The sequence below is a fragment of the Ictalurus punctatus genome, chromosome 9 (genome assembly GCF_001660625.3).
Source record: "Ictalurus punctatus breed USDA103 chromosome 9, Coco_2.0, whole genome shotgun sequence".
Classification (NCBI taxonomy): Eukaryota; Metazoa; Chordata; class Actinopteri; order Siluriformes; family Ictaluridae; genus Ictalurus; species Ictalurus punctatus.
In genome coordinates, this window is record NC_030424.2 from 32,182,704 (window position 1) to 32,200,405 (window position 17,702).

The 17,702-nt window shown below is 41.6% G+C and overlaps 1 protein-coding gene across 2 annotated transcripts in view; it reads left to right on the top strand.

Moving 5' to 3' along the window:
• The window catches only part of ttbk1b (tau tubulin kinase 1b), a 57,138-nt gene extending 40,519 nt beyond the window's left edge, over positions 1–16,619 (top strand). For both annotated transcript variants that reach the window (XM_017475847.3, XM_017475848.3), the window contains 2 exons: positions 9,114–10,411; positions 11,081–16,619. In XM_017475847.3, coding sequence (XP_017331336.1) covers positions 9,114–10,411; positions 11,081–11,510 — 1,728 coding nt within the window. In that variant the 3' untranslated portion in view covers positions 11,511–16,619. The remainder of the gene's footprint in view (positions 1–9,113; positions 10,412–11,080) is intronic.
• Positions 16,620–17,702: the final 1,083 nt, after the last annotated feature.

Sequence of the window (17,702 nt, forward strand, 5' to 3'; positions counted from 1 at the left end):
GTAGTGACACGCCCACACATCAGGACGTAGTGACACGCCCACACCATCAGAACGTAGTGACACGCCCACAACATCAGGACGTAGTGACACGCCCACACATCAGAACGTAGTGACACGCCCACACCATCAGAACGTAGTGACACGCCCACAACATCAGGACGTAGTGACACGCCCACACATCAGAACGTAGTGACACGCCCACACCATCAGAACGTAGTGACACGCCCACAACATCAGGACGTAGTGACACGCCCACACATCAGAACGTAGTGACAGGCCCACAACATCAGAACGTAGTGACACGCCCACAACATCAGGACGTAGTGACACGCCCACACATCAGAACGTAGTGACACGCCCACAACATCAGGACGTAGTGACACGCCCACACATCAGAACGTAGTGACAGGCCCACAACATCAGAACGTAGTGACACGCCCACACCATCATAAAGTAGTGATACGCCAACACCATCAGACCGTAGTAACACACCCACACCATCAAACGTAGTGACACGCCCACAACATCAGAAAGTAGTGACTTGCCCACAGCATCACACCGTAATGACATGCCCACACCATCAGACTGTAGTGACACACCCACACCGCCAGACCGTAGAGACACACCCATGCCGCCAGACTGTAGTGACACGCCCACACCGCCAGAATGTAGTGACACACCCATGGTGACAGAATGTAATGACACGGCCATGCCACCAGACCGTAGTGACGCCCACAGCATCAGAATGTAGTGACGCACCCATTCCAAAATACCATAGTGACACGCCCATGCTGCCAGAATGTGTTGACGCCCACGGTGACAGAATGTAATGACATGGCCATGACGCCAGACCGTAGTGACACGCCCACACAGCCAGACCGTAGTGACACGCCCACACAGCCAGACCATAGTGACACGGCCACTGCACCACACCGTAGTGACACACCCACAACATCAGACCGTAGTGACACGCCCACAACATCAGACCGTAGTGACACGCCCACAACATCAGACCGTAGTGACACGCCCACACAGCCAGACCGTAGTGACACGCCCACACAGCCAGACCATAGTGACACGCCCACACCGCCAGTAAGTGATAAATACAGCCGATTTTTCTGTGTGATTATTTTCTGCGCTGTATAAACACACAAATTCTTCACAGTGAACTGGAGGTAATTAGCATGTTTCGTTTACATTTCTCCATCACTGCTACCGTATTCGTAGCTGTCCCGTGAGTTTGCCGTCCTCCCATTGGTGGATTTTAGACGAACATCACAGCAGCGTTCGTGTTCTGCATCATAACTCCGCCGATCTTAACTCGGACCAAAGAATTCTTTTATATGTATGACAGAACGGATCTGAACCCGAGAGTGACCCGGGTGAACAGGCCGTGAAGGAGAACTGACCTCAGTGTACTTACACTCTGAGGAACATGCGTACTTTGGATACGTAACAGTTTTAACTTCTTTAAGACGTTCTTCTTGGAACCTTCTCTGAAACCCTGTCAGGTTGGTTGTAGAATCTGGAGTCCTAGATTTAACTTTTCTTCTGTAACTTAAACGCGTTCCTCTAGAGCAGCAGCTCTCGGACTCTTTACAGACAGAGAAGCCTTTATCTTTAAACCCTGTTACAGAACATTACTACACATTACTAATATTTCTGAGCTTTTCACCTGCAGAACCCGTTTTCCTGGACGCTTTCGTTAGGGTCCAGTTGACCCGTTTACAGCTGGAGTAGTTTTGATAGAGACTGATTGAGATTTTCAGTTCTGTAATTAAATTAGATCACAGCCCCTCTGACTACGCGTTAAAGAACCCACACGGAGAACCGTGCCGAGGCCTGTTGTGATAATCGACTTATCGTACGATACCCGGACATGACCGCCATCATTTTTGCTGACCTCGATATCACTCGTTGTGTTTACATGCATGTTTGTTTACATTAGAATGAACCAAAAATTCCAACTTCGGATTTTCTTCGAATTTAAGAAAAACACGTGCATTCGAATGGAATGTGTAGCGAGCACTCGCACCGATTTAAATTAAAACACAGTGCTGAAAACAACACGCAGGATATTACCAGTGTTTATTGAAGAAGAAAAATCTAGAAAGAATAGTTTGTGTATGTGTGTGTGTGTGTGTGTGCTTGCATGTATGTGTGCATGCATGTGTGTGCCTGTGTGTATGTGTGTGTGCGTGTGTCTGTATGTATTTGTGTGTGTGTGTGTGCGTATGTGCGTGTGTGTATGTGCATGCGTGTGTGCGTGCGTGCGTGCGTGTGTGCGTGCGTGTGTGTGTGCGTGCGTATGCGTGTGTGTGTGTGTGCGTGTGTGTGTGTGTGTGTGTGTGTGTGTGTGCTTGCATGTGTGTGTGTGTGCTTGCATGTGTGTGTGCGTGCATGTGTGTGCCTGTGTGTATGTGTGTGTGCGTGTGTCTGTATGTATTTGTGTGTGTGTGTGTGTGTGCGTATGTGTGTGTGCGTGTGTATGGGTGTGTGTATGTGCATGCGTGTGTGCGTGCGTGCGCGTGTGTGCGTGTGTGTGTGTGCGTGCGTGTGTGTATGTGTGTGCGTGCGTATGCGTGTGTGTATGTGTGTGTGCGTGCGTGCGTGTATTTTGTGTGTATGTGCGTATGTGTATTGTGTGTGTATGTGCGTGTGTATGTATGAATGTGTGTGCGTGCGTGTGTGTATGTGTGTGTATGTGTGTGCGTGCGTATGCGTGTGTGTATGTGTGTGTGCGTGCGTGTGTGTGCGCGTGCGTGTATTGTGTGTGTGTGTGCGTGCGTGCGTGTATGCTTGTGTGTGTATATGCGTGTGTGTATGCGTGTGTGTGTGTGCGTGCGTGCGTGTGTGTGTCACAGTACGTGACTACAAACTCGTCTTCCATGATAAAAGTGAGAATTACGTTGGGATGTTTCTTGTAAACAGAAGCGTGACACACTCTCGTGCTTGTTCCAGTAAGTGAGGTGTGTTACGGTTCAGCTGCACGCTCCCGGTGAAATCTGCTCCACGTGCAGCGGTGAATGTTCAGCAAAGCTCAACTTTATGCAAATGAGTTTGTCTGTAATGTGTAATATTGGCCAATCGGGTTCGAGTCTTAACGCTCGTCACTTAATCAAGTTTAAACCCGGAGGATGTTATAATGAACACAGCGTTTGTCTGTGGGCGTGGCTTTGAGGCCATATGAGGAAATCTGAGCAGGTCTTAGTGGGCGTGGCTTTAAGATGCTAGGCAGGAGTGTGTACAGGACGTTAATTCCATATATGGAAGTCTTAGAAATGTGCACATTTATTTTATTTTGTTATGCGTCTGTGTAACGCGAGTTAACCTGATCACTTTTAACTTACGTTTGTAATCTTTAACTTTAGCTAGCTGGCTAACAAGAGTTACAATTTAAACTGGATTACGCATTGTTCATAGCGAAGCCCCGCCCACAAACAGACTCCTGCCGATGTCAGTGGAATGACGGAGAGATGATGAACTTCTGTGAGGAGGCGTGTTTAAATTTGACTGCAGAGGAAATGTGTTAATGTTAGCATCGTAGCTAACACGCACACCTGCAGACTCAAACGTCTGAGTTCACGACCAAGATCAGATTTTATTTAATGATCAGAAAATAACAATTTAAACAGGGTGTAATGAAAATTAAATTAACTGGGAATAAAATCATGTTTTTGACACAGAATTAATAAGTTGTGATTAAATCATGACTCGCAGTTTTTATTTTGTACTTTATATGTTTATATGCTTATTGTCATTTTTGCAAAATATAATTTTTTACACAGTTATTAAAGTTCTGATTCAGTGATGATGCAGTATTAATTAAATTATACAATTATGACAATATTGATAATTGATGAATAAATTATAACAGATACAAACGTTTAACTCAATTATGTTTCAAAATCCATATTTTTAACTAAATGATTTATTTTAGTTTATGACTCATTTATCGTTTATAAATGAAACCTATAATGAGCTGTGGATTTGTTTATAATAATCAGCAATGAATAATAATAATAATAATAATAATAATAATAATAATAATCATTAAAGGAGTAAAATATTTGTAGTTTTTGTCGTGAACTCAGACGTTCATTTATTTTTAAAGCGCTGCTGCATTATCTCCACTTCTGAATGGAGTGTGTGTGATATAAAATGCTGTGTGTGTACATACAGTTCCCTCCATTAATATTGGCACCTTTGGTAAATATGAGTAAACAAGGCTGTGAAAGTGTCTTTATTGTTTAACCTTTTGATCTTTTGTTAAAAAAATTCACAAAAATACTCTGCTCTCAAGAATATCTAACACAACAGGTTTATCCAAAAATATCTTTATAATTATTGGCACCCCTATGAATTCACATGAGTATATATATAAAGTATATTTCCGTTGATATTTAAAAAACTTTAGCACACCTGCGTGACTAGGAACAGGAAATTGTTCAATCATGACTTCCTGTTTCACAGGGGTATAAATATGAGGTAACACACAGGCCAAATTCCCTTAGTCATTCATAACAATGTTTAAGAGCGAGGAATATAGCTGTGATGTTTGGCAAAAGGTTGTTGGGCTTCACACAATGGGAAGTGTCTATAAGAAAATAACACAAGCATTGAAAACGCCCATTTCACCATCAGGGCAATAATTAAGAAGTTCCAGTCAACTGGAAATGTTATGAATCGACCTGGAATTGGACGTGTGTCTGTATCATCTCAGCGCACTGTGAAGAGGACGGTTCGAGTGGATAAAACATCTCCAAGGATCACAGCTGGAGAACTGCAGATGTTAGTTGTGTCTTGGGGTCAGAAAGTCTCCAAAACTACAATCTGAAGTCACCGACATCACCACAAGCTGTTTGGAAGGGTTTGAAGAAAAAAGCCTCTACTCTCATCCAAAAACACACTCGAGCGTCTTCAGTGTGCCGACACTACTGGAACTTCAAATGGGATCGGGTTCTACGGTCAGATGAAACCAGAATAGAGCTTTTTGGTAATAAACACAGAGGTGGTTTTGGAGCACACAGAGAGGTAGCCGTATGGAAAAGTACCTCATGCCCACGGTTAAATATGGAGGAGGATCTTTAATGTTTTGGGCTGTTTTTCTGCAGAGGACCTGGACATTTTGTTAGGATACATGGCATCATGGACTCCATCAAATATCAACAGATATTAAATGAAACCTGACTGCCTCTGCCAGAAAGTGTAAAATGGGCCGTGGTTGGATCTTCCAGCAGGACGATGATCCAAAACATCATCAACATCAACACAGAAATGGTTTACTGACCACAAAATCAAGATCCTGCCCTGACCATCCCAGTCCCCTGACCCGAACCCCATAGAACACCTGTGGGGTGAACTGAAGAGGAGAGTCCACCAGCGTGGACCTGAAATGTGAAGGATCTGGAGAGGTTCTGTATGGAGGAACGCTCTCAGATCCCTCACCATGTATTCTCCAACCTCATCAGCGTTATAGGAGAAGACTCAGAGCTGTTATCTTGGCAGTACTGACTAAAAGGGTGCCAGTAATTGTTGCACACCTATATTTAACAAAGATTTTTTTGATAAACCTGTGTTGTGTTTGATATCCATGAGAGCAGAGTATTTTTGCGAATGTTTTGATTAAAAGGTTAAATAATAAAGAAAATTTTTCACAGCCTTCTTTGCTCATATTTACCAAGGGTGCCAATATTAATGGAGGGAACTGTGTGTACATATCTACGTTATATGAATATATAGAATGTATATATTATGAGCTGTATAAAGGGCAATAGACATGAAGGCAATATTTGTGTTTTTGGGAGGAACGTCACGTTTCTTTCACGTGTAATGGGATGATAATATGCACACGCTTCTACTTGAACATTTTCCATTGAACAAACGATTGTATTTTATTATTCTTTTTCTTTTTGCATGTTATGTGTATTTCACAGCGTAAACACACGTAAAGCCAAGTGTGATGTGATATTTGTGTGTGTGTGTGTGTGTGTGTGTGTGTGTGTGTGTCAGAGAACAGACGTGATGTAGACGTGATTTTACACACAATCACAGTTTACATCAGAACCACACACCTGGCGGAGTTTCACCTCTAGGGGGCAGGGTTACTCAGAGCCGGTGGACGCGGCCTGTCTAGCACCTTATGTTATAAATGTGCAAAAGTGCATCATGGGTATTCTATATCTGTGAGCGTGCAGCATGAGAACACACAGTGCATTGCGGGAAATCATCAGGACGTTAATGGGTAAATAAAAGACTTAAACATGACAGAACACACACACACACACACACACACACACACACACACACACACACACAATCTCTGCTCAGTGTAAACTCCTGTTCTTTTTTTTCATCTAATACAGATGTGTGTTTAATTGGAAGTAGGGTTCAGAGTGTTTGTATGATCACACACAGAAACGCTCGTTATGTGTCTGAGCAACAGCTGCTGTCTCCACATGAGGAAAGTTTGTTTATTTATTTGTTTGTTTGTTTAATTATTTATTTATGGGACGTGCACCGTCTCCGTCAGTCAGCGAGAGGAAGTCTCCTCTCCTTATTTTGCACGTTGAGGCTGAAACTCGGTCACTGCAGATTCATATGACTCTCACCTTCACTACAACGTCTTCCTAAACTCAGCAGAGTTTATTTACACACACACACACACACACACACTCTCTCACACACACATATACACACACACTCTCTAACACACACACACTCTCTCTCACACACACACACACACGCACACACGTGCACTTTCAGTGTTTGTCGTTTATAAAGTAAATGCACTCTAACTTCTTTTGTCCTTACTGGATAATAAATACGACTTCATACAACAAATCTGATCCGAATCTGATCTGAGTCCTCGAGCTCGTCTGCTAGAGAGCAGCGTTAATGTAATTAAACAGAATGGCTTGTAAACATGATAAGAATGTGATGAATGAATTCTTTTCCCTCTCACTGACTGAGTTCTTTTATTATTCATGGTTTATAAATAACAGGAAGTTCAACGTTCCTCCAGTTTGTCTTTAATTAGCATAATGATCATTAATATTAAGCAGGATCACACACAGGTTTGATTTTAAACTGTTCAGATCACAACATGTCCCTCAGTATCATGACACAGCGTTAATCAACACAAACACATCTGGAAGGGTGTGCACTTATAAAAACGTTGTAGAGGAGTTTAACATGTGGTTATTTATTTGCTAAAGAAGTTAAAGATATACAGTATTGTGTAAAGATCTCCGGCACAAAGAGAACTACACTTTAACGTGAATCTGTCCTATACAGAGCAGGACACTGAACGCAGTCCGTGTCCGCTGTGACTCTTCAGCACTGCAGCAGTCTCAGGTCACTTTCAGCAGTTTATACAGAAATTATCCTTCATTTTTACTGTTTTTTACGATGTTTTTGTCTGAAAAGCGTCGTTACGTAATACGCTGCTTTCTTTACAGACACAAACATCCTTCTGGAACGTTGACCTTTTTATTGAAATAGTACTGTTTGGAAATATTAAGTGTTTTTGTACAGACGCAGTGATACAGTCATAAAATAAACATCTATAAGTAAATATGTATTAAAGATAAAGTGGAGTGCCTGAGAGTTTTACACGGCGCAGTATGTGGACACGTTAAACTCCTCCTGCATCTGGGAACGTGCACGTGAGGATAACGTGTACAGGATAACAGGATAACCCTGCACTCTGACCCCAGCTTCCTGTCATGCTGGGTGGGGAATGTCACTGTGCTCTACTGTACATGTGATGAATAAAGACTCTATCTTTATTTAATTAAAATAATAAGACGAGTAACGAATAGCGAGAGAAAGCCGAACACTTCACGTGTCACTGCGGTTTCACACCGAGTAATAAAACCCCGCAGACTTTCCATCGCTTTACTAAAAATTCATCACGTTGTTCTGAAAGTAAGAGATTTCTCTCTGAAGTCCGTCCTGCTTTATTTCTCTTTCAGAAATCCCAGTTAATGTATTAAATCTCCACCTTCTGATCACCACTGACTTTCACAGCTCATCGTTTCTGTATGAAATCGTCTCGAGTCATGAGGAAGGAATTAAGATGAACTGAGATGTTTAAATGAAACCACGCGGTCATGCTGGCTGCGACTCCACACCGCTCCTCCCGCCTGTGTGTGTGTCTATCAGTCGCTGTACTCTGTATAATACAGCTGTAATATACATATATGTACAGTATATAGGGTTAAATAAAGCATGTATTTACAGATTTTTAATAAAATAATCTTCATGCTGCTAGCTGAACATGACAGAACCTGGCTGTATAAACACGCGCTGTTCCTCTGCACATCACTAACGGGCTAAAACCTTTTTTTTTTAGGATGTAAAAAAGAAATAAATAAAAAGAGCTTATAAAAAAGACTGTGCCTTTTACGTTATTATTTGAAGAAAATCCAACAGAGTTCGTGTCCCGAAACACCACGAAATCATCCACAGAATCACTGAACACCAGTCTGTTCTGCTCATTACTTTTATTACTTAATATTTTACACCACAGCGAGATCTGGATCCTGATTGGTCAGATGTTGATTAGTTCTCTATAACAGCGGCTCTGACAGTAGCGCAGGTTTATATTAATGCACTCGTTCTGATACGTTATGGTTTCTATAGTAACGGCTCGTTCACAGGGACGTGTACAGCGCACGCTCCACTGATGATAAACAGATTAAATAATGTGTTTTATTCTGTAAGGAGATGTTTGTGTAAGGTTCATGGAAGGAGTCTCCAGTGTCAGCTTATACCATTTATACACTAACCTCTTATACCGCTGAAACTAGCCGAGATTTTAAAGCATGAGATATAACGAGATATTGATCTTGAAATGTTCTTTTATTTATTGATTCGCTGTGAAAGTGAATCTCCCGTGTTTGTGAATCAGGCTTCGATGTTATTCCACTTTACACTGTTATTTAACTCTAATTTTCATTATTTTTAGCCCTTTGAGAAATGCTCCTGTGGAAGTGACATCACTGTGAATTTCGTTTTTAAAACAAATGTTTATAAATAAACACGTGTAACTCCTAATTTCATTGGTGTCATTGACTAGCGTCTCTGCTGCTGTGCTCTCTGCTCTGTAGGAGCCTCTGGATGTGGCGTCTAAGGTAAAGCGAGTGGATTTCTTGTCCACGGTCCTGATGTTTGACGCTCAGAGAGAAACTTCACCACGTTCAGGGAGTGATGGAAGCCCAGAAGGTGCCGCCTCCACTCTGCTGGCTCCGCCTCCTCGTGACCAAGACCAGGAAGAAGCGTCCCGTACGCTGGTGCTGGTGTCTGCTGGTAACGGGGCCGTTTCCCCCGGCGACGGTCAGGGCACGTTGGGGGCGGTGACACCGCAGGCTCCCGATGAATCAGAGCGCGGGACTCTTGCGTTCATGTTCAGGCCTGCTGCTATGGTAACAGGTGCCGTGGCGACAGCTGGACGCTCCTCATCACCTCCACTGGCAAAGGTGGAGCGAACATTCGTGCACATCGCCGAGACATCACACCGCATCGTCATGACGACAGGGAAACAGCTGCCTGAGTCAGAGAGACACTACAGAAGGGACGAGGAAGAGGAGGAAGCGGTGGAGGAGAGGAAGGATAGAAGCATGGGAGAAGAAAAAGGAAGCAGCAAGGAGGAGATCATCTGGGAAAGAGCTGAGAGCCAGGTAGAAAACGGTGAAGAGAAAAAGGAAGAGCAGGAAGTGGAGGAGGAAGTGAAAGAGGTTGAGGAAGAGAGGGAAAAAGCGGAAGATAAGGAAAAAGAGATGTGGCCTCAGAGGGAGAAGATGATTGATCTCAATGAGAAGGAACAAGAGAGTGAAGGTCAGAAGGATGGAGAGATTGAAAAAGAAAAATGCAGTCCTACCGAGGAGGCGGAGCCAGAGCCATCAGCTGAGTCAGGTGACCAGCAAGGACGTGTAGAAATCATAGAGATCGGAGAGAAACCTGAAGAGGTTCCAGTGGAACAGGAACAGAACCGAGAAGAAGCAGGGCCTGTTCTTGTCACCAAAATAAGGAAAGAGGAGGAGCCAGACCAGGAAGTTACATCACCACCGCCTCGTCCACGAAGGCGGAGTCGAATCCCGTTGCTCATTTCAGAAGAGGAAACCGGTTCGGACCGGTCATCGCAAACCAGTCCGAACCAGCAGGTCCGTAAAAACCGATGCCCACACCTGGCCCGACTCGTTCTGGAGCGAAAACGATCCGCCCAATCAACAACCGCCTCCGAGGACGACACCCACCAATCAGACGACTCGGCTAGGGCAAGGGGAGCGGACGGACCATTGAGGAGCCGGATTCCACGACCAGTCACGCCCATTAAGAAACCTTCTGTCCAATCAGGGAGTGGGGCGGTGCTTCAGACTCAGAGATCTGCCTCCTTCATTCAGGCCAGGTGAGTGGCTTATTATTATTATTATTATTATTATTAGTTAATAATTTATCAACTCTTTATTAATTAATGAGTTCAGAAGATTAAATAAAAACTGACTATTTACATTTACAAAATATATTTGATCAGAATTAAACATCATGTAGTAGAATGAGCATTTTTCTATTTCTTCTTATTATTATTACAATAAATTAATTAATTAACCCAATCATTCATTTTATCTTATAATTTATTCTCTGTCTTATTTCTATGATTTATTTCTTTATTTATGACAGTTACTGTATATATATATATATATATATAGTTAGACTTAAATTATATTTATAATTATAGCATTATATATCTTCTTAAATATTTTTTAAAATATTTTATTTAAAACTTTTTGTAAAGATTACCATTTCAGTTTCTAAAATTGTTTTACATCTCTTTCAGTTTCTGTGTGCTACTAATTAATTAGTTCATTAATTCCGTTGATTTTGAATCCCTTTTGTTTTTGTTGTGAGATTGATCTTATGAAATGATTTGAAGTGTTATTAATAATTTGATTTAGTCCACGTGGAAAACATTTATAGTGAAATATCAGTAAACGTGTGTATATTCTTCCTAGTTGTTTATTTTGTCATCGTTATAATAACAGTTTAATTTGTTTATAAAGTTCTTTCTCTCTCTCAGTTCTGTTAGCTCCAGGATGCAGAAGTCAGCAAGTGCTCACTCAAGTATCCATCAGCAGAAACCCCGCCCACAGCTCCGCCCCTCCAAAACACTCCCACCCCGCCCCTTGACCCCGGCCCCTACCGCCCACAGACCCTGGGCTTCAGGCCCCGCTCCCTCGTCTGCTACTCGGACAGCTCAACGTGCCATCTCCCGACCCGGTGCTCCTCCTGTTCTCCGCAGCGTTAGCTCCGCCCCTCGCAGTAACTCCGCCTCGCGTGCGGAGAGCCCCTCCCCACAGCGCTTCCGTCATGCTGAGACACGCCCTCTTTCAACAACACAACCCAAATCCAAAGCCCTGGACTCCGCCTACAAAAAGGGCAAAGCTTACCCAACGGCGGCGCAGAAAGGGAAGAGGGAGTCATGTGACCCGAAATATAAAAGCAGATAATTACTGTAAATGTAAATCCTCGAGCATTTCAGCTTCTAATCCGTCACACTGTCCTCCTCCTCGTCCTCCGTCCGACACTCACACAGCTACGATAATCACTCGCACAGGCACCTGTACAGTCCGATCTCAAAGTCTGAGTCTAAACTTACACAGGCACCTGTGCAGTCTGATCTCAAAGTCTGAGTCTAAACTCGCACAGGCACCTGTGCAGTCTGATCTCAAAGTCTGAGTCTAACGCTAACCATGCTTTCTTCACTTTCTGTTCTAACAGCAGACAACATCACAACACAGACTCACAGCAGTCCAGATGTGATTTACAGAAATCCAGATGCAGATATACATTTCTAGAGCTGTAGATCTGTGTATTCAGAGTCGAGCGCAACTTCATGAAACCACGAGACACTAAACGGGGGTGAGGAAATGGTGATGTGTGTGACATGTAGGAGATTTGATCAGGCTTTTAATTCACTATGTTGATTTGTGTAAGAATAAAATGAAGTCAGTGTGTGTGTTAATCCGATGTGCTCTGCTGTAACGAAAACTCAGGGTGTGAAGGATAATCTGACCCAGCGCTACACTCATCTGCTACGCTTACAGAGAAACTTTACCTTCATTCATCACTTTATACACAAACATACATATTCACTCCTCCAGATAAACCCCGCCCCTGGTTACCATGTTTCAGCGTGACATGTTGTAGTTATATTAAACAGTCAGATGGTGGCGCTGGACTTAACGCTGCTCCTCACTCCAGCCGAAACACGTGCTCAAGCTCAGAATCGAGCTTAACTGAGACACGCCTCTGTTTTAGATAAACTCCACCCCCTTCCTCTCGGGTAACTTCTGAATAGTGCTTAAGTCAGTAGTGACGCCTGAGTCCTGAGTCCTGAGTCCTGACGTGTCACTTCAGGATTAAATCCACACTGAGTGCCGAACGCCATGAAGAACGGAAGTGAATTAGAGTTTAGTAACTGATGAATGTTAGTGTTTGAGACTCAGACTTTTAGACCTGACTGTGTGTGATACACACCTGTTTCTCACTAAACACAACACACACATTCATGTTTCAGCTGTTTAAATACCTCTGAACAAGACACAGACACACACACACACACACACACACACACACGACATGCTGTTCTGATGAAGTGGATCAGAAAGTATAACACACCTCACCTGCCTTAACAAAGCCTGCAGAGAGATACGGTCTCTCAACACACACACACACACACACACACACACACACACACACACACAGGAGTGTTAATATACATGTTTATAGAATAATGCAGGAGTTTATATGAACAGTGTACTTTAGGATTATGTGACGTTATACAGGACATGAGACCGAAGTTTTTACATTTGAGCTACGATAATAATAATAATAATAATAACAACAACAACAAAACAACAACAACAACAATAATAATAATAATAATAATAATAATAATAATAATAATAATAATAATTTCTCAAGCACAAGTTTGTACAAAATCAGTAAAAAGGACAAAAGATGTTATCCTGAACTCTTAACACTACAGCCTGTAGCGCGATAACGGAAATAAACAAGCACACTGACGCTCGCGGGTTCAGAACGCTTCTCCCAGGTTCTGTGGATCATTAAGGGTTCTTTGTTTCCTAGGAACCTTTTCTGATGGAGAAGCCATCTTTTATAGGGTCCTGCATGGAACCTTTTAGGGTTCCCCCTGAGGAACGAGCTGAAATATAATCTGTGGTTCTATAATTAAAGTTTTTTCTATATACAACAAAATAAAAATAACAAAAAACAGAATAAAGAGAGAAAAACAGTAAAGTTACACACAACACTACACCAAATTATTATTATTATTATTATTATTATTATTATTATTATTATTATTATTATTATTATTATTATTACAGAATGAGGGAATTATGCAGCTCTATAAGTCCAGTTATTTAAGTGTAAGCGTATAAACAGCAGAACAGGTACAGAACAAGTTCAGTACAGGTGCAGTAGAGGACTCCCGTAAGGATCGTGTACCAGCCTGAGAAGAGTTTTTGTGAAGGATATCACTTTATCTTCAGTGAGAATATTTATCTGGAGTATTAGATTATATTTATTATTCAGTCTTTACTAACTGCACTTTAATACACTGTCGAACAGGAGAGTGAATGTTTCATTTTAACTGAAGTGCAGGGGGTGCGTTTACATACGACTCCGTTCCACTTTCTTTTCTGATTCCGTACTGAAACCCGTCTCTTATAGTTTCCTTCAAAATCTACCGAAGCACTTCACGGTTGAACCCTTTCACACAAAAATCACATACTGTAAATATGATAAAGTATAAATGTTATTAAATCAATCCTAACAACAACAAAAAACAGGCAAGTCTCTTTATATTTAAAATATTCAGTTCCAAAAATGTATTTCTTTTCCAAATCCGATTCCAGGCGCAGCTGTTTGTCACCGGATCCGATATCCCATACGCTTTCATTCAGTTCTCACTGCTGTTTTTGTTGGTACTGATTAGACTGATACTGAGTATTGACTGAGTATCGGATCAGAACCATCTCTACATTACACTGTTATAAATGTCACAAATAATGATTTAATGCCCCTAAACACCGGGGTTCACAAACTTTTGGCCAAATGGCCCCACATGGATGTTTTGGCTTCTCGTTATTTATCACCGCGCTTGTACATCCATATTCAGTAAATATTTCAGAACTGAGTCCCTCGATGTAGATGAGGAAGTAGCGGAGGCGGAAATCTGTGGGTTTTATTGCTGAACTCCGGCGTTAGTGCGGCGCGTTGAGAAAAACACTTTAACGTCCCCCGACACTCTGCATTTCAATTCCTCTTTTCATCTCAGTGCGACTCGCAGAAACAGTTCACAATACTAACGCGATATTAACACGCAAAATCTGTCTTCATGTTCAGAGCAGAGATTTTATCTCACGACCCTGTTTATAAATCAAGTGACCCCACCTGAGGTCATGACCCCTAGTCTGAACTTTCCCCGTGTAAATACTGATGTAACTAAAGTAGTGATCACACTAGCAGTTATAACACTGTTATGAAGCTCTATGTACACCTTCTACACCTTTAATGTGAATGTGCTGTAATAAAAACTAAACTATCTAAATAATAAAATATAAATAAATAAAATATCTAAATAAAGTGTTAACAAAAAACAACAACAACAACAACAACAACAAGCTCCATCAGTCACTGAGTAATGACAACCGATTACACGTAAAGCCTCGAGGTGTGACATAAAGCTTCATAAACTCTGCAGCGCCGCTTTATAAGCAGTTGACGCAGTGCTTATGTACAGTATGTTATAAAGGCCTTTCAAATAATGTGTTGCAAAAAAACTTATTTTTTTAATAGATTTTTTCGATCTCATGTAAACAAGCTGCTCATGAACACTCCTGCATCATTCTATAAACACGTCATATACACGTTATACAGCTTTATATATCCAACATCAATAGTTCTATTTTCATCAGTTTCACTCAGTGTCCGTACCTCAACCTGCGTTCAGGGACTCTTAATACACACACACACACACACACACACACACACACACACACACACACACACACTCCCTACAGCCTGATGTGCATTTAAACTGAAACCCTGATATCGAGGCTCTTCAAATGTTTGACCTTCATTCAGTCAGACAGATTTTCAGAATAATCTCTCAGTTCTACGTTTCTGAAATGATGCAGCGTGAATTCAGAACCGGAACATTGATCAACAAAAACATGAGACGATCTGTAGACTAGGCATGTGCTGATATTGAATATTTACACGCGCTCTTTAACACAGGTTATGAGATTATCGTGATTTTATAACACACACTGGACAGAAAGGAACTTCAGTAAGCTAACGTTATAGATTGTATAAATGTTACATGATATTTGTTCATATTAATAATAATTATTATTACGAGTTAATATCGTGGTATACAGTATATATAGTGTTCCTGATTATCAGCACATGCCTACATTAGTCAGTGTCCTCTTGATCCCAAATCTATTACTCATTACTTCCCTTAATAAGTCTCCTTTAAGCCCCGCCCTTTATCCAGAAAGCTTTATCTTATTGGCCTGCTTATTAACGAGCCCCTCTCTCTGATTGGTCGATTGCTGTGACTGCCTCCTCCCCGATGGCATGCCTTTGGAAATGCTCGTTCCGCTCTTTCTATAATCGTCTGTTGAAAATATGTAGATAATACACGCACTTTTCGAGACAAATTTATATTTATTTTTGTTTCCGAAAGGAAGAAACGGATGTAATATAAAAATAAGAAAATAGTGTTCATTTTTGTTGGTTTTTGTTTAAAAGTGCTCATTAAACATCAGTCAGATATTTGGGGTGAGTTTTATCAGAATAAAAACATAGAAATAAGGCTTGAAGATAAGCAGCTGAAGGAGATAAACACGAGGAAGTGCTACTGTTTTCCCTAAAAAACATCGTTCTCTATAGAACTTGATAACGACTGGGATAATGGAAGCTGAAACGCCCGGTCTGTCGATATGATGATGATATTTCGAAGTTGGTGCTTGTTGTGTCAGTGATACGATGCAACACACGTGTCCTGGAAGCGAACATCACGTTTCTTTGACGTTATATTAACTCCTGAGAAAGTGCTTATACTTGGACGGTTCCCCGGGTTCTGCTGCAGAACATTTGCATGCTGTAGGACTTGACTGGAACACGGTGAAGAATTCCAGAATGTTCCAGAACGGGCGAGGAAAGACGTTCTCACTTTAATGATCTCCTTCACGTCTCCACCACAGAGGGAATCCTGCATGACCGTGATGTTCATCATTAAACGCTTCTCTTATTCCACCTTTCTGATGAGTTTTCCCAGCGTTCCGCGATGCCAATCAATAAACAGGAGCCACACCAGTGTTCTGATGTTCGCCTCGTCTCTGTTTGCACCTACATTCCTGTCAAACAAACACCATACACGTCACAGTTCACGTGGAGTGAGTTCAGATGTAAAACGTGACTGCTACGCTGCTCTTAGTATTTCTGTGTTTGTTCCCAACGATCAAACCCGTGAAGTGCTCTGAGATAACAGTAACACTGAATAAACCAGGTTCGAAATCTCGCCTTCTCTTCGCCCATCGTAATCTTTCAATCTTTATACGATTCCTCGGGGCTGCTATAAATCACCAGGAGCACACACAGAGCACATGGACATCCGGTTTAATAAAAATGTCCATATTATTGAGTTTTTAAAAAGATAAGACTTTACACTCATCAATAATCAACAACGCATTCTTGTTTGGTTTCTGTTATTTCTTATTATTCTTATCTCAGATTTTCTAAAACACACAACAGTGTCAGAAACTTCACGAGTGAAAAAATCCCCAAAAGCTGAAGTGTGAAACGTGTAGTCAGTAAAAGTTCTCAGGATTTAAATACAGCTTCAGATCGTTCACTGACATTAAAGTAAAGGACATTAGACGTTGGATGATTATTAACTTCCTCTTACTAAATTCTTTTAAGACAGAAGAACTTGTACTAGGACCACGTGTGGCTAGAAGTAATCTTTCTGATCTCACAGTAACTCTGGATGGTCTTTCTGTTTCATCATGTGCAGCAGTAAAAGACCTTGGAGTGATTATTGACTCCAGTCTTTCATCTGACGCTCATGTAGATAATATTACTAGGATAGTCTTCTTTCATCTCAGAAATATTTCTAAAATAAGAAACATGTCACTACATGATGCGGAAATATTAGTTCATGCTTTCGTCACCTCTAGACTAGATTACTGTAATGCCTTACTGTCTGGATGTTCCAGTAGGAGCATAAACAAACTCCAGTTAGTTCAGAATACAGCTGCTAGAGTCCTCACTAGAACTAGAAGATACGACCACATCACCCCGATCTTATCCCCACTGCATTGACTCCCAGTGAAATCTCATATTAACTATAAAATACTATTATTGACCTATAAAGCACTAAACGGTCTCGCGACGCAGTATCTAAGAGAACTTTTGGTTTTATATGATTCACCATGCCTACTTAGATCAAAAGGTGCAGGCTATTTGTTGGTACCTGGAATAGTGAAGGCTACAGCAGGGGGAAGAGCTTTCTCTTATAGAGCCCCACAGTTATGGAACAGTCTTCCTATTAGTGTTCGGGACTCAGACACAGTCTCAGTGTTTAAGTCCAGGATTAAAACGTA